Raw genomic sequence first — 21489 nt, 5'->3', positions numbered from 1 at the left:
TTAAATGCAATTCTTTGCCATTGTGCGCCGATCGTGTGGAGGGCGATGCAGTCTTGCCATAGAGTAGATAATTTAAAAACTGACTAAGGTATTATGCCTATCCATATCACGGTAGAAAATCTAAGTAAAGTAAAAAACCTAAGTAACGGTAAAACAGGGTAGGGTAAAACGGGGATGGGGGGAGAATAGAATTCAAAGGGTGAATATATACAGGAATGTGGTGAATTTATGTTAGGTTATTTTTCCAAATTTTATTCACCCCTCGAATTCTCTTAACACCGTTCAAATATTTTTCACATTATTAAAAAAAAATATCGAATTCGTGCACTGTTTCTTTAATTAATGCTTTGTTAATTAATGTTGTTGTGTCAACATGCATTGTTCTAGTTAAGTAAGGTTTGTATGTACCTTTAGACCTAATTAAATACAAGCAAATAGGTACGTTTATATTTGCACGTAAATTAATATTCATGTTGGTAGGTTTAGTTGGAATCCAAATTAATAATATCAAGCAATTCTTATTTTGGTAAATATGTCGCTTACTTTCCTGTTGATCAACCATAAGCATGTAAAATTTGTTATTGTTTAAACGAGACAGTATAAATAGTTTCTAAATAAGTAGAAACAGACTTGTACCTATGATTAATTTCCTCGAAACAATGTGACGACAGTACTGTAGTAATCAATGCATTAGTCATTGCAGTGCCGAGTGGGTCGTAGTGTGTGTACCTACGTTCATATTGACTTGTCCACTGACAGCTTGAATGCACAATATATAAGGCCGCTTCTGTTGACCTTTCATCACATTGTGTTCGTCTATTTTTGTGCCGTAATACGTCGGCTATTCGTTAATTAGCTGTTTAACAATAACCACGTTCATTTCCTTGTATCAATAATTGGCGCACGAAGAAATAATGGGTGTAAAGGTAATAAATGTGTTTCTGCTGATTGCGGTGTCGGCCTGTCTGATACACGCCGTTGCTGGGAAGCCGAATCCAAGGGACAGTTCTGTTGTGGAGGAGCAGAGCCTGGAACCCATCCACAATGAAGACTTGGAAGTAAAAGTGAAACCAGAAACCACCACAACGCCAGGTATGCAATTATTTTACGCGTTAAATTTATTCGTTTATCGGTTTATCGGGTATAAATGGTGTTCAAATTTGTTACGAGTGAACCAGGCGATTAGCGAATTGTGAGGTTTTGTACTTTGTACTCAGATACTAAATGCGAATTGTTTTCTGTGAAAAGTACTGAGATTAATACACAAAGGTAGGAGATGTTACTCGTAGATACGCAACGCATATTTTGTAATAATCAAAAACAAAGAAGTAGCGGCTGCGATAAACCTCTTACCCGGAAGTTTTCATGGTTACCGTTTGTGTAACTGTATTTTAATTATAATAAATGAGTGTCTTTATAAAAACGCACCCACTTAGGTATCAACTACCTACCTAAGTATAGAAATATGGGCAATCAGGTTTTTAGTAAATGCAGTCCATTTTTTAAACAAAATATCTTTGTGAAATAACAATGACTTGCATTTTGTGATTGGATTTGACAATTAGAGTGACGGAATCAGTAAATATTTTGGGTAATAGCAAACATGTTCAAATGGATTTATGTTCTCTGTCCATATATCTATTGAAGCCTTACGTTGCAATCCCTAATGAATGTTTATTTGAAATTTCAGAGCCAAGGATTCCGGGGCGAGTGTCGTGCGATTTCGAGGAAGCCAACGAGGACGCGGTGTGTCAGGAGCATTGTCTACCAAAAGGTTACACATACGGCATCTGCGTTAGTCACACATGTAGCTGCATTTAAATAGTAGAATTAATTAAATGGTACACAAATACACATGACGCCAATGATAGATTTTTAAGTTCGTAATAAAACATATAGTTGTCACACAGTTTTTTATTTTTCTAAGTCTAATAGATCTTGAATGCCATTTCAAAGGTCAGATCACAAGCGTTTCATTAATAGTTAACCTTATTCTATCCTAAGTACAAACGTAACTAATTCCTAAAACTACGACTTGATTCAACGTCAATCCCCTATATCACATTAAACTAAACGTTTCCCTCCGAATACTATACACCAAATAAGTACATTAACAATCAACTCAACCAAGTATTTCGTATACAATATCCCCCACTATAGGTCTCCCTTCACTACAGGTAAAATCTTTGTTCTATTTTGACTTCTCACATATCTCTCTCGCCACTATTTGATCGATGGCTGGTATTTGTGCTTTCGTGTGTACTTTGTCTGAGCAAAGCAAATTTGCTTCATCTCTGATATAATTCCAAGCAAAGTCCACATCTTCCTTCTTCGTTAAACGTGAACAGATTACAAATCTAATCATGTACCTGCCATTGTAGCTACCAGCTACCATATAAAGCTTTTTCTTTTCGGTTATATTCTCTAGTAATTTTTTCGTCATAATATCTCCTTCCTTTAATCTAAAGCATACTAATCCCATAGATTGCTCTGGTTCAACCAAAAACCTGTCGTCAGTGCGGACCAATTTAGCAAAATATTGAGCCAGCGTTATTTGATCCCTTACGTGTTTCCTAAGACCTTCCGCACCATAAATCCTCATGGCGGTCCATAACTTTAGGGCTCTGAATCTACGACCAAGGGGTATCTGCCAGTGTCTATAGTCAGGAATCTTGTTTTCTGTCTTGATATCGTCCAAATAAATTCTCTGAACGTTAAACGCCCTTACAAGGTCATATCCATTTTTGAGCCACATTGCAGAACAATCAAAAGTAACAGGCATCCATTTGTGCGCGTTTACGTCAATGGAATCGGACAATTCGATGCCCCTCATCAAGTGCCTGTACTCGGGACACAAGAATGCTGCTCCTGCGTAGGCGGCATCCACGTGGAGCCACACGTCTGCTTCATTGCACACGGGTCCTAGTTCGTATAATGGGTCAAACGCGCAGGTTCCGGTGGTACCAAGGTTTGCGATGACACAACAAGGGATTAGACCTTGAGCTCTGTCTTCTTCAAATGCATGTTTAAGTGTTTCTCCGCGGAGTCTGCCTTCGTTGTCCGTCTTTAGTAGGCGCATTTTCATAGAGGCCAATAAGCCGCCTTTCTCCACTGAAGAGTTACATTGGTCGGATGTATAAGCTACTAATTTTGGTTTGATGTAGTCTTCATCCTGTGTTGGATCACTTTTGGTGATCCTACGTACAGTTTTATCTTTAGCTGCTAGGAGTGCCACTAGTGTCGCTTCACTTGCGGAGCCCTGTGAGATTAGGAAAGAAATATGTTATTACAACACACATCGATCGAGTTTAGAGATTGGAGTTAATTTTTATTCTACACATTAATAAAATTAATCCACATACAACATCAAATGCAATCAAGAACTTTTAGTTGTTACACTTTTTATTTATTATTATTTTATACTGAATACTACTATAAAACAATTTAAATTTACCTGAATGATACCCCCACCAGGCCCACTGGAACAGTGCAGGAATTCTTCGGGTAGTCCAAGCAGTTTTCCCAGCCAATTCAGAGTTAGAACTTCGAGTTCAGTACACGCTGGACTTGACAACTAAAAGAAAGACAATCAATGAAATCTATTTCATAAAACAAGTGATAAATATTGATAACGTCTGCATTTTGTTACTTTGAATAAAACTATGTTACTTTGTATTTGTCGTGTTTACTATCACAGATGAAAGGCATGATTTATAGCTTACCCAACTCAGTCCGATGACAGACAGGCCATCAGATAGTATGTTTCCTACGATGCTTGCATAAGATGAGCCGGTCGGGTAAAAAGCGTGGAACTGCGGAGACTGCCAGTGCGTAATCTAGAAGAATATTATTATGAAACATTGTTGCAGTTGCATGTTGCAAAGGCGAATGACAATAGTATACTAATTTATTCTATTGTCATTCTGATAACGCTGAAGAATTTTTTGCGCCTTTTAATTTCGGCTGATTGCTATTAAAGAGTTTAATGTTGCGTTAAATTAAGTCGGTAAAAAGGATATATTTAAATGTATAAATTAAGATATTGTATTACAGCAACTATTTTCTATGTTTATTGATCATACATAACATAGTTTTAGGAACAATTTTACGTTAGGCATTATTCAATTATCTTTTCATATTGACCTTAACTATACTTGAGTACAATCTATGGCAGTCATTTTGAATATGTTTTTTATTGTATACTTACGCCAGGCATAATAGTTTGGTTGAAGTCTTTCAGGATATCTTGCCAGGGCTCTGGTTGTTCGGGAGCATCTTGAGGTAACGCATTTATTAGGTAACCAGGCTCCACTGATGGTAGGACATCGCTGCAAGTAAAAGTGAAACATTTTTATTAGAGGTTGTAACAGGGTTTTATAACTATCGAAATCTAGACACGCGGTCAATCAAGTATACATGAATGGGCCATTGAGGAGACTTTATACATATCCCTGAAACTACGAAGCTGTTGCTTAAGAAGTTTAAGTCACACTAAAGAGTTAAGAGCATCGTAAAGATAGGTAGGTTAGGTCCATGTAATCTCACTTTCGTGGTTTACTACGAAAATGAGATTACTTTCGTGCAACGATGACCGAATCACATGTCATCGAATAAAGAGAGATATCTCGTAGGCCTTGGCATCTCGTCATTTAACAATAATGCTTGCCAATTTCAAAGTAGTTAAGTTAATCAAACCAAATAGAAATATCGGGTAAGCCATTAGTGCGTAACTAAGTACTCGTATATGTATTAAACTGAACTGAATTATTAGTTTTTTTTTAATGTGGTTCATATTAAATTGAAGTCACTACATACTACAAACAATATTATTATTAAGGCGAAAATATTATATTTATAAGGTTTATAAATCACTTCGATTCTTAAAGTTTAATTACATTTTATAATTGGTATTTATAATTCTAACAATTAAAACAATCGATTTTATACTAAAATGATAAATCACGCTAAATGATCATTTAGTTTTATTTCGTGCAGTTAAGTAAAGTCCTAATTTGAAATATTCAAAGCAGATGCAAAGGTTTATTTGGTCGAACAATGGAAGGAAAAATCTATGGAAACGCTCCTACTCGTTGGTGTTTTTATGTCTATGGAATAATTGTTTTGATTAATGACGGAATGTTTCGCGTGTCCATAGTATTTTTTGCGATTATCTTGCAGAATCAACCGATGACTAGGCATGGCGGTGTGCGTCGTATTAATTAAACTTAATTGCTATTACTAAATACACAATAAAGTCTGAAAGAAAAATATTCTATTCACTATTTGCGTAATCTGCTTTATCACGTAGGAGTTTGTAATACTATAGGCACTTATTTTTTTTATAATTAAGTATTATGCACCTGTCTATGGTGATTTAGTGCATTAGTAGTGCGGGCTGTCTTAAGCACATTGTGGGGTTCGATTTCCAGGTCAAGCTAAGTTCGTATTACCAAGTGTGATGTTATCACAGTAAGAAATAGCTACTTTACGAGATATTTTGTTTATGAATGTTAAAATGTTAAAGCTTTGTTTTAAGTTTGATAAGAGTATCTAGATATTTAATTCAAATTAAGTATTTTTAGATTTCTTCTGTTAAAGTGCATAAATTATTTATTTCATAATATTGTTTGAGAAGAGATAACTTTTACGATAACCGTAAAGATACATAAGTACGTTAGGTATGTACAGAAAGAAATTGTTTATATTTAGGTATTTATTCAAATCTCACCGTTTCATTGTGCTTAATAGTATTATCTTGAATATTATATAATTTCGTTGCTTGTGATTATTTAAAATTAAAATAATTAGGATTATTATTGTATTTGCAGAATCTTTCGTCATAAATTATTAAAGATAATTTGACACTTTCAACACCTATTAGATAATATTTAATCACAGAGTTTGAGTGGAATTATGAATACCATAGTAGATTTTAATTTATAGTATAGTAGGATTTGTGGTATACAAATCCTGTTTCACCACCTTCATATAAGTGTCCAATAAACTTATGTGACAGATAGCGCATACAAATTACGTTCTTAATTCAAAATTATCTGAAACATAGTTATCGAGACGTTGTGAAACAAGTCCTTAGTATTAACTTTTTATTAGGCATTTAGGATTGTTTTTCATAAATATCTATCTATCCTATCTAAAATAATATAAAGTAAGAATCTATGATATAATATTTATATGATTGCAAAACTTTCAATTGAATTTACATGGAACTCCAATATTGATGGACTATCAGATATTGATGAACTCAGCCACTTATTCAATTTATTTCAGTTATTAATTCTTGGTACAGATCTTAGAAATTGTTTGATCAAATAAATTCCAATTAAGTAATAAAAAATTGTTCTTAGAGTATTCTTTGGATAGTCAAGATTTTTGTTAGGTAAATAAAAGATGAAAAAATACATTTTAATATAGACATTGATTATTTTATTTTAATTTGAAGGGCGTATTCTTAAGATATATAGACATAGGTACTGGACTCCTACTATAGGTACTGGTTCCTAGACTGGCTCTTAATTGAAGTAAACATATCGCTATATCTTTTTAATTTTGCAAGAAAAATATGGTAGGTACTTACTGGTCTCTGATATTTTCGACATAATCGGCCATGAGGTCGATGGCCGCTCTGCCAAATTCCCGAAATTGTTGCGCGTCCATATTTATACACCACTGGCACTTTTCTAATTCATAAAAATTAAACTTTTTTAAGGGTTAATTTCAAAGGTTTGTTTGAACTTGTGTTTAAAGTTTAAGATAATTTGTATAAACAATGTGAATGGAGGAGATGAAATGACACTTGAAGTAGAGAGGACGATCAGCGAGACAATGGTAGTAGCGAGTGGCGTGAGGTGGATTTATAGGCGCAGATCAGCTTTCTACAGCAGCGAGCCGAGGTACTCGCGGTCTCGGTAATAATACTGGGAATCACAAGACACGGAGTCGTGCTCACTACCGTCTGAGATGCGCGAAAATTTTAGCAGGACCGGTCCAGTCTTTTAAACGACACCGACATTATTTACCTACATATATTTTGTACTGTGTGAATGCTTTGGAAGAATTGTGTATGAAGTGATATTTACAAAATATAGGACGTTTGACGCTGAACTATATTTTAAAACCTATTTTTTTTCCTAAAATAATAAGTCTGTTATTTAATTGTTTCCAAAACTGTGTTAGAAATTCAGTGTTAAAGTTCTCAACGGTATATGAACGCTTGTTGCTTGCTGTGGAAATGACAATAACATGTTTTCTCAGAGTTTACTTCTAACAATATAAGAAGCAAGTAAATTGTGTCTATTATTTAAATAAATTAAACAGAAAGTGTTGATAATAAACAAGGCAGAAAGTTTTAGTTTAAACTACTTATGACATAATTAAGTTACCAAATAAATATTAGATAGGTAAGGTGTTTATTTAGAAAGTAAAAAATACTTATGTTCTATTTATACACTCTTTGGTGTCAGTGAAGTATTAAAGGGAGTAAATTCCTTTGCTAACACATTTTCTTAAACTAAATAAAAACGTGTTTCTGTGTTTTTACGCCAACATTTTAGTCGAAAGTCGTGACTGGAATTTCTCCTTTAAAGCGCTGATTGATCGAATTAAAGCAAAACCTGTTTTGTAAATTAAAGGAACAACAATTACAATGTTGATCCGATGATTATACCGATTTGTTTGGACTTATGTTTCGAAGATTGTTAATTACTTTCCGGGATTTCAGCTTTATGTGTATGAAGATAAAATTGCTTTTGTTATATTTTTTAAAACAATTCGCGGGCCTCTTACACACACTGGCTGGTAACGTCTCTGACGGCCGGTTTTGAATTTAAAAATAAATGGATTTCAACCATTTTGTTAACACAACTTGATTTATAAAGCGAAATAGTGAATGTATTTGTATTTTTTCTTCCTTATAGACGCATGCGAGCAGAATTATTGTAAAAGGTGAAGGCCACTATGCACGCGTTTTACTGCACTTGGCTAATTTAACCGGCCGGTTAGATTTGTTCGTTCAAGTTCAAAGATATACTTTATTTTACGCAGATACATTAAATTTAATGTTAATTTAGTGCTTTAAACTTGAGTGTTATGGTCGATTACTAATGGATAGATGAGGTATTAAATGTTAATAAAACGTAATATGACATAACATTTATGTTTAATCTAAGAGTTTGGCACTGTCAGGGTTGCAGTTACTACACAGTCCGTTTTTTCAGATAACTCTGTTAGTTACGTACATATTTCTGTGGTTAAATTTTAGTAAAAGGAGTGACAGGCTGTCTAGTGGGTTACCGGGCTCCGGCCCGAAAAGCAGGTATAGGAACGGGGTGGTTTTTAGTTAAAGAGTCTGACGATCCCTCTTCTCCCGCTCTGCGCGACCGCAGGGCGGTGAAGTCATTGGATCTTTCCCTTCTTATAAAAAGATTTATGAAAAGAAAAAAATCGATCTAGGAATTCTGCAGTTTAGGACAGGCTGGTGTGGAGGAGTTTTTTAAGGAATTGGTGGCAAATGAGCAAATCTGTTTTCTGATTATATTGAGAACTAGGCAGGAACTATTGACATTTTTTGACCAATTTCAAAAACATATTGTTGGCCAGACTTATAAGCCAATCAAATCCGTTTATTAGTTCCGGAGGTTAACCTGTTTAGTGTTGTTTTACTGTTTTATTATAATTTATTACTTCGACATAATATGACATAGAGAAAAAAATCGGAATCTAACGATATATCCGAACTCATTTTCGACCAAATGTCCCTTACGTTATTTTATATTTCCGGTATCGATGTATAGACGATAGATTTCTGAGATTGGCACCGAGGATTCACTTCGGCACCCATGTGGCCTACCTATGTACATATACTTACTTACAGACCTGGGAAAATGCCAGGTATTTTTTTTTATGAGTCAGATAATTAGAGTTGGTAAACAAACTCCATGTTTTTATGTACCCACTATGTCTATGCAAGCATTGAGGAACAATGGTATGACCCAGTTTTTACAAAGTATAGGTTTCCGTGTATTATGGCGTCTGCCATGACCGGTCATCAGTCGGCGTGCCGGCTGAGTGGCGCGGTCAAGGCGGCAGGCGAGGCGGCGCGCGCGCATCACTGCTGCACGCTTCCGATGCGCTTGCGCATCATTGAACGAGTGCCTCCACTAAAACTTCCGTCAAATACGGATGGTTCGTGTGAAAATTGAATGAATTCTTTTGTTGAGTAGGTTTACTATACCTAGTTAGGTTTTTGAGATTGGTGATTAAAACGGTAAACACAAATGAAAGTAAGTATGTGTAAACTAAAATATTTTATTACGATTTTAAACATTAAGTTTCTAAAAATATAATAATTATATATTACAAAACAGGTAACATGAAGAAATAGAAAACTTGTTAAGTTTCATAGAAAAAAAAGTAACCAAAATAAATATAGCACAGGCAGCAACACAATTGGTTGGCTCATTGCAGCGGGCCAATCAGCGCCGAATGCGCTGTCGTTTCATTTTCGTTCAACGTAAAACAAACTTGTACTAAGCTCCCAGAATGATACTTACCTACTTATCACGTATATAAAATTATAAATAGGTACAGAATAAAATTAATTAAACTAAATGTTATATAAATGGACAATAAATTAAAGATTATAATGAAATTGATTTATAAAATATTAAATATAAATAAGCCGTATTTGTAATATTACAAGCTACGAGGCAGTTCCCAATAAATCTATAACGAGAAGTAATTCTAGTTAATTCAGATTGGCTAAAAGTCAAATAAATACTATTTATTTGATTATAAGTACAATATGTTTCTGAGTTTTAGAATATTTGATTTCCCAGAAACCTGTACTTACGTACAACAAACAACTAAAGTACTTTTACTATTGAACGCAAAATAATATCTCGAGTTGACTGAGAAATAGCTATTATATCTGTCAAAATCTATACTAATATTATAAAGCTGAAGAGTTTGTTTGTTTGTTTGTTTGAACGCGCTAATCTCAGGAACTACTGATCCGATTTGAATAATTCTTTTTGTGTTGGATAGCGCATTTACCGAGGAAGGTTATAGGCTATAAATCATCACGCTATGATCAATAGGAACCGAGCAGAGCGGGTGAATCCGCGCGGAAGTAGCTAGTTTCAAGTAAAGTAAAAAGACGAATGTATGAACATTTAACCACTAATTTGCTCGGTACCTTTGTACTGGTTTCTGGCTGCAATAAAAATATAGGTACATACGTCATAAAGTACCTACAACATAAAGCTTACTGAAAAAAAAAGAAATTTGAACTGGTTTTGATATTAATGAATTGCGGTTTTGTACTCGTATACACTACTACTAACTAACTGATACTGGAATATTTTGAATCCTGTGGACGTATTATTAACGTGTGTGGTGTGTGTAGGATAGGTTACAAGGGTTGAAATACCTGGAGCATCCTTTAAATTATTGATATTGGCATATTCAATTTTATTCTGATATGTACACTGTCCGCCGTGGTGGTCACTTTAGCATCACATTCGATCGACGTAGTTTAAAGAAAGATGTAGAAAGAAGTGCGTTGTTCATAAATAATTATGTTATTGAGGTTTCTAATCAACATGAGATTGTGTGAGGTGTAAATAGTTCTGCATATCATTCGTTCAATTCTCCAGATTCGACAAAGAATATTCTATATGTGCGAATATCTAAGCCACAGGTTGAAGTTAACGTAATGGAATATTTCTCAGACTTATCTTTAGCTGGAATAGTGACCGGTAATGCAAGTATGGCATTCGTGTGATGATACAATGTGGCGCGTTCTATGCGCGGTATCAGAGCCCGCGACGTGATCCTGTAAGTATTGCTACTACGAAGAATATGATTCACATCACTCATGTTAGTTCCACCCTCCTCCAACAGCATCGATAGAACTATTTTACCAGTTGCCGAATCTAAAAATAATAAACAATCAGCATTTTATTTTATAAAGATAAGTAAGGGTATAAAAAAAGTACACATACCGATCAAGCGATCAAAGATTTGAATCATAGTGCTGGAGGCATGCTCTAGTAAAGCATACCGCATAGACCTTATCATGAGGTCGACACGATGCGGTATCATTACGATGGTAGTTCTATAGCACTCGCATGCCTCTCCGCAGCTGCAGGGATCCATCGGCCACGAGTGTACTTTAGTTTGCAGGCTGTCAATAGGTATATCCCAGCGAGGTTGTGTCATTACTCTTATGAAAAACTGTCCCACGTCGCTCAAGAACCAAATCCATGTGTTTTCCACCTGGACACTGAGACATGTCATTTGCAAATATAATTTGTGATCAGGCGTATCTAGCCCTTGCTCCTTTGGTGAACCAGTCAATGTTACCTCTTTTTCAATTAGGTTTAGTCGACGTATGAAAAATTTTGGTTCATAGGGTTCTTCAAAATTTACTGGAATTGTTGGTTCCACATCTGTGATATACAGCTTAAATAAATGTGAACCTAAAAATGGCGAAGAGGCCGATACATCCACCTTTATTGGTCGGTATAGTGGTCCAGACACTTTACACTTTTTTGCAGGGGTTAGTAATCCAACTTGTCCGTGTAGCTTAAACACAATATATGTGTCGAAGATTCGTGTCTTATTGTAACCATGTACTATAAGGATACAACTTTTATCAGACACAAAGTTCGCAGTATATTTAACAGTTAACAACATTTTTTTTCCATTGTCAGCTGGAGATTTTTCAACGTAAAAGTTATTTCCAATATTGTTTAGCAATATAAAGCTAAATGTAAGTGATTCTTGACTGGTTGGATTTATTACAACTTGTCGCGATGAACTTCTTAGTAGTGGTGGTCGGAAATCGATGACTTGTTTTATTTTAAACGTAGGTAAAACGACAAACAGATGTATAGATAAGAACAACATCTGTAAAAAATTTGGTTCAAAGAAGTCTTTAGTTGATAGTGGAAAATAAAGTTTAAGTACGTTGATTGCCTCAATAATAATGCTAGCGTTATTGATGATGTCGCCTTCTCTACTGGCCTCGTTTATTTCACAAAATGCTGTAAAATGATCACTCAGAAATGGACAAAAATGTGTTATCGCTGACGCTAGAGCGATTCCATCGGATAAATCTGTTGTTAGATTGGCAATTTGTTTAACTGGTTGGCTTTTCCCAATAAGCTGTTGTTGTTCAAACATAATCTGTTCATTATACCAGTCGAGCAGTACTTTGAGTGTGTCCCTAGGTATAGTGGTAACACAAACACAATCAAAGAAGCAACTGTCCATAACGAAGACTTTGTAGCTTTGTAAAATGAAGTCGATCCAACTTTGTTTATTTAATCTGTTGAATAAATTTACATCTGAGAGTAATTGTTTAGTAAGCAGCTTATCAGCATGGGACTTTATTTCAGTGTTATGACAATAAATAACAAATTGTTCATGACTTAGCAGGTACATAGCTTGTAAGAACCATAAATTAGCACCACGTGATTTTAATAAATTGATAATTTCTTTGTATGTGTCATGAATTTCTTTAACATGTTTAAATGGCTCGTCACCTTGCACTCTGAAATAGATTTCAATATACATAAAAACAATATATTTTCACACATAGTTTTTAAACACAGATAAATAGTCTGATCAGAACTACACCTATACTACTTTAATACATTTACAATTTTTTCTTACACTATTTTTCGGATATGCTTCATAAGTGGTCCAGCAATCCTTTTAACAAAATTCAAATATGAAGCATTAATTCCTTTAGTCTTGGTTGCCGGCTGAACTATCATTGCAGACGCCAGAGCATGGAACGTATCAGGAATAGTAGGATATAAATCTCTACGGAATCCTTGTTGGAACATCCATTTCTCTAAAAATGTAGAGCACTTTTGGAGGTAATTGTAAAGATCGGTCTGCTCACTTAAAGGATAATAAGGATATGGATTCTCTTCTGTTTTAACGAGATGATCAGCATGTAAAGTAATTATGCAAAATGTGACACAAAAAGCAACTTCTACTTCACAAGAAGACCCGCTGTCATGGTAAAAAGTAACCAAGATATTATCTAAATAAGGTAAATCGGTTCTGATTTCCAATTTAACCGTAACAATTGTATGAATTTCTTCATTTTCTTCTTCGAAGTTGTGTTCAATGAATGTTATGATGAGATTAGAGTCCTCATTAATAGAACATCTGAATGCATCTAAATCAGATTCTGCGGCCAAATCAATAGTAATTATTTCAGATATTTCTGATCCAACGTGACAAGGTGGAAATATTACTCTGTAGGTACTGGGTGTCATTGTTGGATTTTCTCTTTTACCAGTAAATGTCAAATTGTAGTAAGGTATAGTCATGTGTTTATCTAAATATAATAAGGCTGTTGTCGTGAATTTCCCATGACATTTGGGATGGAATTGTAAAGTGAGCTCGATTCCTTTTTGGGGACCAAGGACAAACTTTATGTTATGTTCCGTCACAAGCGCAGTTTCTCCTTCTTGTTCTTTCACATGTAAAGAGAAAACAGGCTCTATTTTTGATGTTATAACTGTCCCATTTAACTGGTGTTTAGAAATATTTGTTATCGTAAAATCCATTTTATTTGCTCCATGGGGAATGTAATCAATTTCAAACTTTTCAGTAGAGAATTCAATCCAGGGCAGGGTAATCACTCCAGCAATACGACAATAACAAATATCTTTGTTCACACTCTTCACTTTTAATTTTGGGTTATGTTGATAGTATCTAAAAGTAAATAGAAATTATATTGTTTTCTAATTTTATTGGTCTAACTAAAAAGTATTTAGGGTAAAGAAGGCCATAATTAATCACAAATGCGTATGTTATATGTATCAAGGCATCTCTACGGGCTATTTTAAAGTCAGGTACTCACTGTTCATATTCGCCAACATAATAATTGAATTCTGTGGACCAGTTATTTTCATTAGGAGGCCCTAATAAACCGTTAATTTTGAATGGAATGTACATCTCATATTCTCTACGAAATATATCACATACTTTTATGTAAACTACTTTTGAATGTCCCGCTTGAAGGCTAAATTCAGTAATTCTTTGTTTTTCATTTCCATGTGCGACGTAAATGTTAAACATGTTGTCATCACCTGTATCTAAAACTTGGACGTCAGATCTTACTGACCCAAAGTTCTGAAACGTGATAGGGACATAAGTGATCAAGTAGCAAGGTATACGAGACATGTAAATAATCTTTGGATGTATCGTAACTTTTGGTTCAATAACGTTTCCACTTATTGCCATCGTTACATTTTCTTTGTTATTTATTCTAACAAAGATATCAATTGCAAATTCCATAACACATGGTATTTTGACTATTATAATTAGAGTCTGTACAGTTTTTTGTCGAATTGTACCAGACATCGGTTCTATTCTTATACCAGGAACTAACGGTTCCACTACGTGAAAGAACGCAACTTCTCTCGAGGCATTTTCTAGTTTCACTTTTTCTTCAACTTCCAGATTTAAAGGAATGTCTTTAAACATTACCATTTGTTGCAGAAATTTAACAGAAAGTTTTCGTGTAACCACAGTTAGTTCCACCATAATTTTTTCAGTGGTTATGCTATCAGAAATCAAATAAACTTCGTGAACTTTACTTTTGGTTGGTTTGGAAATGTATGTAATAGCACATATCTTACAGCTGTTACTTGGTACGCAGCCAGAGGTTGGCAATATTTCAAATGGAGTATCAGGCTGTAATTCTGCCCATTGGAAATTCACCGCAACATTATAATGATTATATATACGCACAGGAACTGAGGTAATGAAACTATCTGTTGTAACCATACCAAACTTGATACACTTGTCATGTAATGTGAGTTCAGGATTTCCAACTTCCATAGTATATGGATGTTTACCAGTATAAAAACCATCAATGATATAACTAATAGTACTCTTATGTATTCCTGCAGTAAGACCTTGACAAAAAATTACTAGTTTAATATCATTAAGTGGTTTTATTCTCATTACCGTCTCCGGATGTCGATTTTTAGTGTATAAAATACAATCATCGGCGATCATTTTTACGGTTATGGTATATTTAGTTTTGTTTTTGATAATTAACTCACTTTCTCCGTAAGTCAAAATGGCCACTTTCCCAAAATCTATAAAGTTTGGAAAGAACAATATATGAAACAAGTCATACGCTGATACTTTGGGTACTGTCGTTTTACAGAAGTTTTTGTCGTATTTTTGAATCTGTTTTAATAAATCTGAGTTGCAGCGTTCCTTTCCAGTAATATGTTTCTCTACTACCTTTTTTTTCGGACCTTTTGGCCGGCAGAAGTCTAAGTGTTTATCTGCTATATTTTTTCTTTCATTGTGTATTTTCAGTTCTTCGTTTATATACGTATAACAAGGATTTTGTTCGATCAATTTATGTAACGATTCGGGCATTACTACCTTAGATGGTTTAGGGAATGAAATGTTGCTGTAATTATTAATTCGATAAGTTATATAATTTTCATCAGGGGATGAAGTTTCACAATAAGTATCAAATAGTTCATCGTGAGGATTTCTTATTTTGAACGTAAATGACTTTGCAATATTAAAACTTGCAGGTTTTAATGATATCGTTATTTTTATAGATGAATTAGGGGGTATCGTGAATTTCATAGGGTGGAATTCATAACACGTTAATCTCTCAATCCACATTTTTGCAGCAATTAATTGAGACTCGTTCCGTATACGCAAGTGTCTAGTAACTTTATTGTTAACTGGAATGTCACCAAAGTCCACAACTTTTGGAGAATGTGATATTTTACATATCTCGTAATGTCCGCTAATATAATATCTTCCAATTTCTGAGTGGTGTTCAAGGTTGCAACATCTCACTGCGTCCACTTGTATTAAACGTAGGTCGAAAACAAATCTATTGCCTAATTGCGTTTGATGTTTTGCTTTGGCAATACACTCATTTTTGGGCAGAAATGTAACTTTTATAGTTGTTCCATTTTCAAACTCTATATTGTAGGCTCTATGATTGGCAGATAATTCGCGAGCATCATCAAATTTCTGAAATAAGATATAATATTGTAATACAAGAATAGATTGGTACCTATGAAATTTCGTAGTTTTTTTCTTAATTATTGTAGGTTGAAATTGTTCTGTTAGCTAACTATGACCTACCACCAGGTGTCCTTCGCACATTGTTTTGAGGTATGCCGATTTTTTAAGATCTACTTCCACATCCAGAAACTGTACAGTGGACAGTCCAACAAATGAAGGCGGGAACTCCAATACCTTGAATCTTTGGAACACTTTGTCTGGATCGTAACCAGGACATTTCGGCATGATTTTAGCACTAACTAGTAGCGTTACAATGAAAAATAAATAAAAATATTAAAAATATAGCAACTGTCAACTTTTTGTTGACAAATATTTACATCATTTGACTTTGAAGTGTTGTCATGTATGCTTTTTAAGGAGCGGGTAACTTACCATGAAGCTCCTGTTAAAACGAGATCTTATGAGAATTAAGAAAGAAGTTTTTTAGCGATTTCTTAGGTTAAATCTTGACTCTTACAGTCGTAGGTTACTCTATAAGGTTGTGTGAAATTGGAGCGGAGGCTACTGTTTTAGATATAAAATATGTAAATAGTTGTAGTTGCTATGGTACGGTCTATCCAGGTCTATCTAATTAGCAATTGTTTGTATTCTAAAGTGGTGAGCTGTAAAGCTACGGATTTTTTATATTCCAGATTCAGTCTCAATCCAAATATGAAAAAGTAAAAAGGAAAATATTGTTACGGATTCAGAATTTCTTTCATCACAATGACTAGATGACTAGAAACGAAGTGCCCCGCGAACGGGATAACGTGCTAGAGTAATATTGTAGATGGATGTAAGTACCCGGGGTGTGTCGTACGACTTCAGCAAATTAGTTCGGGGCGGGGGAGCCGCGCTCGCCGCCGCGCCTCCCCGCTCGCCCCAGGGTTTATCAGATTCAGGGGGTAAAAAATGACTTCTCAATGGGAGGCAGGAGGGCGGCGCGGCGCGAGAGTGCGGCGGCGAGGGGCGGGCGTGGGCGGCGCCGCCACGTGGCTCCGGCTTTCGGCCGCGTCGCGACGCCCGCTGCAGCCGCTCTTGCACGCGTTCGGGAGCCCGGGACCATGCACAGGTGTTCGTCTGAGTGTGTTGTTTACGCGACTCGGGATGCTAAGTCGTGAAGGCGTTGGATGTTTACAGTGTGTTTATGGGACATAGTGAGGGGTTGATGGAGGCTGAGTACAGCGAGGTGGTCGCGAGTTGCGAGGCGCGGCGCGACGCTCCCATGGACGCCACGCTCGACACCATGCACCCGCTGGACCCGCCGCCGCCCGACGTCCTGCTGGCTCTGCTCGCCAGGAACAAGGCGCTTGAAGGTAGACCTCACTGTTGAACTGTCCTAATAACTTGATTTCTATCTCTTACCTATATCTATGTACAAGTTGCAGCTTCAAATGATTAATGTTAGAATCTGGATTAGCAGAGGGCAGCAATTTCACTTCATAATTTGTGTGGACGATTTAATAAGTATTGACCGCTTCATAAATATTATACTTGAATGTTAGCTGTTTTAAAGAAGTGGAAGGTTCCACCTGCTCTCCATTCAATTAATCACGTAGGTAAACCTAAACCTGAACGCCGATGTTTACTTGAGTTAGGTACGTAGGCAGTTAACCTACGACAATTTGTATTAAACATAGTAGGTTTGACTGCACGGTTGGCACGGTGGCTGGGCAACTGGCTGCCGTGCAACGGATAGCTTCGATTCACGGAGCAATCTTTGTGTGATCCACAAATTGTTGTTTCGGGTCTGGGTGTCATGTGCAAAATTGTAGTTTGTAAACGCACCCACGACACAGGAGAAAATCCTAATGTGGGGCAACGTTTTTTAAAAAAAGAAAGAAAAAAAAGGTAGGTAACGTACTACGCAAGTGCTAGGTATTAATCAAAGTTAAAAATATTTTATTACCAATAGTCTTAACGACAGACAATAAGGAAATAATAATTTAAGTAATTAAGCAAAAACTTAATTACTATAAATACGATTTGTTTATACCTAAATTATGAAATGCAATTACATTTTAATATTAAGTATACTCGTAAGATGCGTTATGTCAAAAAGATTTATTATTGAAATTGTAATTAAAATAATTAGAAAGAATTTACATTATACATATCAACATTTAAATAATCTACTTAGTCTTAATGAAAATACCTATAATATTTAATTGTCTAGATTGTAAATCATATTTTAAAGAAGTAATGGAAAGAAGGTCAAGTCAAAGTCAAATCATTTATGTCAATTAATACTGAAGCACTTTTGAAATGTCAAACTGAATTGTCCGTCAGTTTGTCTAGGTGCTCGTTCCGAAGTGTAGCTTCGAATGGAACCGTATACCGTAACTACGTACGTACGTAATCAGTTTCAAAATAAGAAGCTGAAGATATGGAAGTGTCCAATTGCATTTCTTCATAAGGCTTATGACAATCAATTGAGCCACTTTGTACTGTACTTTGTATCAGGACAACCTTTAACAAGCTGTTAGTTTAATATTTCCGGATTTTAGTAAATACACATATCGATTGCTTTTGATCTAGCCATAGATAATAATAATTATCTCTTCTTTATAGCTTATCTTCTTATCTGTTTTCTCCTTTTTTATAATGCAGTATGTTGCATGTGCATATTACACTAAACGTAACAGCTTCATGTGCATAAAGCTTTTGTTTTTTTTAATATAATATTATGTTGTACAAACAACAGTCTGTGAAATTAAAAGGTTTATTTAATTTGGTTCTCTTTAGGGAACCCTTAATTAATGTTACTTTACACACGCGAAATTGTGGGGTTTGCTACAATTCTTAAATATAAAGACCGATTTTTGGTGCCATAAACAGCTATTTCTTTTCTTCTTTTCCTATTTACAAAATATTGTTACTGAAAAAACTTAGAAAAAACTTACTACATGTAATCAAATTATTTAGATTTTGTTCTACCAACATATCCAAAGCCTTTAAAGTTCCAAAATGCTTTATGTGTGCAAAACAAAGTACAACTATTTTCATCGTAAGAGCATCAATTGATATTATACATCGATACGAAAAAAGCAACAAATAAGGATATAAGTAATGCAAAAGATTTGTAAAAATAAAAGTACTCATACTTTACGTTCAGTCCTATAATTATGAGGCTATCGGCACGTGTTAGGGTTTTACTGGAGGACGTGGCACGCGCAGGGGCGGCCTTCCTTCCTATGGGTTTTCACCCACGCACACCATATGACTTCGAATAATCAAGTTAAGTGCTCCACACAGGAGTGGCGATGGACTTTTTTTGATTTTAACACCAGACAAGAGTGTAGTACATTGTACTCTAACTACTTCGCTGAGTACGCTGATAACGCGTCAATTAGTAAATTGACGGAAGACTGTTTGTATTTTACTGTTTTGTTGTTTTTTTTTTTTAATGAACGAGTGTCAGTTAGTTCTTGGTTGTAGTGTAAGTTATTTTTAACATGGATATGTGCGGATTAAAAGTAATAAAACGTTGTAGTTTGTCGAAAATTGCGTAGTTCTTTTTTTATATTATATCTAAAATAACCAATTAATAATTAGGTACGTGGTTAATTTAGTTATAATACGTTTACGTGGTTAATTTACTTAATATGTGCCAGTTTCGAATTGAATCATTATTTTCTTATTCCGAATAGATTGCCAAAATCAATTTAAGGGCTGTTTCACAATATCTGGATAGCTGCAATGTCCCAGATAAATTTGAATTAAGAACGTAATTTGTATGTTTACCGGATATTTTTACAATCCGGTGAAACAGGCGTTAAATCTGACTACCATACGCCTATATTGTTATTTTTGATTATGATTTAATACCATATCACGAAAATGAGTTTCCAGACAACTGAAAATCTAAATGATGACACGCCAAAAACTTTTCTTAACATATTATATATTTTTTTGTATAACTATTCGATATTACTCAACAATTGTTTACGAATAATTACTGTTGTACTAAAGTTGTACTAAATCTCTATAATACATCGAAGCTTTGATTATATGCTAGGGAGCCGGAACGGTTGCCGTGCCGCCGGCGGGGACGGCAACCGTCGGTACAGCCGGTCGCCACAGTTATTATAACTTAACTAATCTCCCATTATTATAAATATTGCTTTATTATTAAGAAAATAATGCGAGTATCTGAAACCTTTTCAAGTTGAGTACGTGGGAATATTTTCTAGAAGCGATTTAGTTTACCTATAGTAAAGTTTCTTGAATTTGCTAGCGTTTAGCTTATCACGGAGATGCCCGAAAAGCTAGACAGAACATGCTTATTCGCTTTTTTTGATGGGGGGAAATCATTCAAGATTCCTCCCGCCTTGGGTGAGAGAGGTGACTCTTACTGATTAAAACCACTCGTTAGTAGGAACGCTGGAGAGTAGTCCTACCGGAGCCGGAGCCCCGGTAACCCGTTATGCAGTCCGCACTAGCGACATATTTTACTTACTCTTCAACATTTTCATCTATAGTTTTAAAACATACGAGCATTTTTAAAATCGTGTGAATAATCATCACCTACTTTTTTCGATGAATCAACAATTTATAAAAACGCGTGAGAAAATATCGTGGTAAATATTTACAAAGTATTTTGACTAAACGAGGAGGAGATGTCTCCTATTATATCATCGCATTAAAACCGGAAGTGAGCACGTGGCGGCGCGTGCGCGGCGAATCGTCTCTTCCGGTTTCCACAACACCTATTGTATGTGGGATATTTCTGGTTAAACGTTACCTGTAAAATACTTCGTTTTGATATACAAATTTGTAAAAAATATGTAAAATACAATAAATAAATTATGTATAGGCAATAAAATTAATCTTAGGTATATTTTAAGATACAAAGTCTAGATAATTCAAGGACGACTACTGTACGTTTATTCATTCAATAATTAAAATGCTGTTAAAACTTAAAAAAAAGACACGAAAATAATTTTTCCACGCATTTCGTTTCTAACATCTTTTTTCTTAGTAAAAAATATATTTATCTCTTTACGAGTCTTCTTACTGAAAATTTGAATGAAATAGTAATTACGTATAGTTATCTACTGCATATATGTATGTAATATCTTTGTGAGAACTTATTTTACAGTTGGAATTTAGTTACAGTGTATTTTTGCTAAATACTTGAAATTAAGATGAAATTATTATGATAACGTTTTGATATGTCTGTATATCTGTATGTAATATGTAGGATCACTCGACATGACGTAATTTTAGATGCAAATTCTTAACTTAACCATTACGGTACATTTCAAGTTATTTATATTGTTATTTAAAGACCTATTGTGTTATGAAGATGTTTTGTTATATAATGTGCACGGAAAGGATCCTGTCCAATTCGTTATGATCTCGCCTTATGACCCTGTTTTGTCTGGAGCTGCGGAA

The 21489-nt window shown here is 35.0% G+C and overlaps 4 protein-coding genes across 5 annotated transcripts in view; 2 read left to right on the top strand and 2 right to left on the bottom strand.

The window, feature by feature from the left end:
• The first annotated feature begins 699 nt into the window (after window positions 1–699).
• On the top strand, window positions 700–1905 carry LOC118273430 (uncharacterized). Its single transcript, XM_035590402.2, has 2 exons — window positions 700–1092; window positions 1691–1905. Exons 1-2 carry the CDS (start codon window positions 915–917, stop codon window positions 1819–1821), a joined length of 309 nt encoding a protein of 102 aa, XP_035446295.1. The 5' UTR covers window positions 700–914; the 3' UTR covers window positions 1822–1905.
• On the bottom strand, window positions 1900–7862 carry LOC118273406 (3,4-dihydroxyphenylacetaldehyde synthase). Its single transcript, XM_035590365.2, has 5 exons — window positions 6596–7862; window positions 4208–4328; window positions 3723–3836; window positions 3455–3574; window positions 1900–3259 (listed from the first exon to the last, which is right to left on the bottom strand). Exons 1-5 carry the CDS (start codon window positions 6673–6675, stop codon window positions 2192–2194), a joined length of 1503 nt encoding a protein of 500 aa, XP_035446258.2. The 5' UTR covers window positions 6676–7862; the 3' UTR covers window positions 1900–2191.
• A 2715-nt stretch (window positions 7863–10577) lies between these two features.
• On the bottom strand, window positions 10578–16422 carry LOC118273715 (cilia- and flagella-associated protein 47-like). Its single transcript, XM_035590815.2, has 5 exons — window positions 16174–16422; window positions 13904–16059; window positions 12697–13755; window positions 11022–12574; window positions 10578–10952 (listed from the first exon to the last, which is right to left on the bottom strand). The coding sequence occupies exons 1-5, from the start codon at window positions 16336–16338 to the stop codon at window positions 10654–10656; spliced, it is 5232 nt and encodes a 1743-aa protein (XP_035446708.2). The 5' UTR covers window positions 16339–16422; the 3' UTR covers window positions 10578–10653.
• Window positions 16423–17074: 652 nt separating this feature from the next.
• The window catches only part of LOC118273516 (LIM/homeobox protein Lhx3), a 39818-nt gene continuing 35403 nt past the window's right edge, over window positions 17075–21489 (top strand). The window contains exon 1 of one of the 2 annotated variants that reach the window (XM_035590518.2): window positions 17075–17408. In XM_035590518.2, coding sequence (XP_035446411.1) covers window positions 17240–17408 — 169 coding nt within the window. In that variant the 5' untranslated portion in view covers window positions 17075–17239. The remainder of the gene's footprint in view (window positions 17409–21489) is intronic. The other variant, XM_035590520.2, reaches the window with a different exon arrangement.

This window comes from Spodoptera frugiperda, chromosome 1 (assembly GCF_023101765.2).
Source record: "Spodoptera frugiperda isolate SF20-4 chromosome 1, AGI-APGP_CSIRO_Sfru_2.0, whole genome shotgun sequence".
Taxonomy (NCBI): domain Eukaryota; kingdom Metazoa; phylum Arthropoda; class Insecta; order Lepidoptera; family Noctuidae; genus Spodoptera; species Spodoptera frugiperda.
Note: the sequence above shows the minus strand (reverse complement) of the source record. Positions and strands in the feature narration are given on the sequence as shown.

Excerpts from the sequence above, each read along its gene's own strand:
- LOC118273715 (XM_035590815.2), bottom strand. The coding sequence starts at position 16,338 with ATGCCGAAATGTCCTGGTTACGATCCAGACAAAGTGTTCCAAAGATTC. Across the intron at positions 16,060-16,173 it reads TGTGCGAAGGACACCTGGTG|AAATTTGATGATGCTCGCGA; the intron begins GTAGGTCATAGT and ends ATCTTATTTCAG. Across the intron at positions 12,575-12,696 it reads AAGCATATCCGAAAAATAGT|AGTGCAAGGTGACGAGCCAT; the intron begins GTAAGAAAAAAT and ends AATCTATTTCAG.
- LOC118273430 (XM_035590402.2), top strand. The coding sequence starts at position 915 with ATGGGTGTAAAGGTAATAAATGTGTTTCTGCTGATTGCGGTGTCGGCC. Across the intron at positions 1,093-1,690 it reads AGAAACCACCACAACGCCAG|AGCCAAGGATTCCGGGGCGA; the intron begins GTATGCAATTAT and ends TTGAAATTTCAG.
- LOC118273406 (XM_035590365.2), bottom strand. The coding sequence starts at position 6,675 with ATGGACGCGCAACAATTTCGGGAATTTGGCAGAGCGGCCATCGACCTC. Across the intron at positions 3,575-3,722 it reads CTGTCATCGGACTGAGTTGG|TTGTCAAGTCCAGCGTGTAC; the intron begins GTAAGCTATAAA and ends TCTTTCTTTTAG. Across the intron at positions 3,260-3,454 it reads CTGGTGGGGGTATCATTCAG|GGCTCCGCAAGTGAAGCGAC; the intron begins GTAAATTTAAAT and ends CTAATCTCACAG.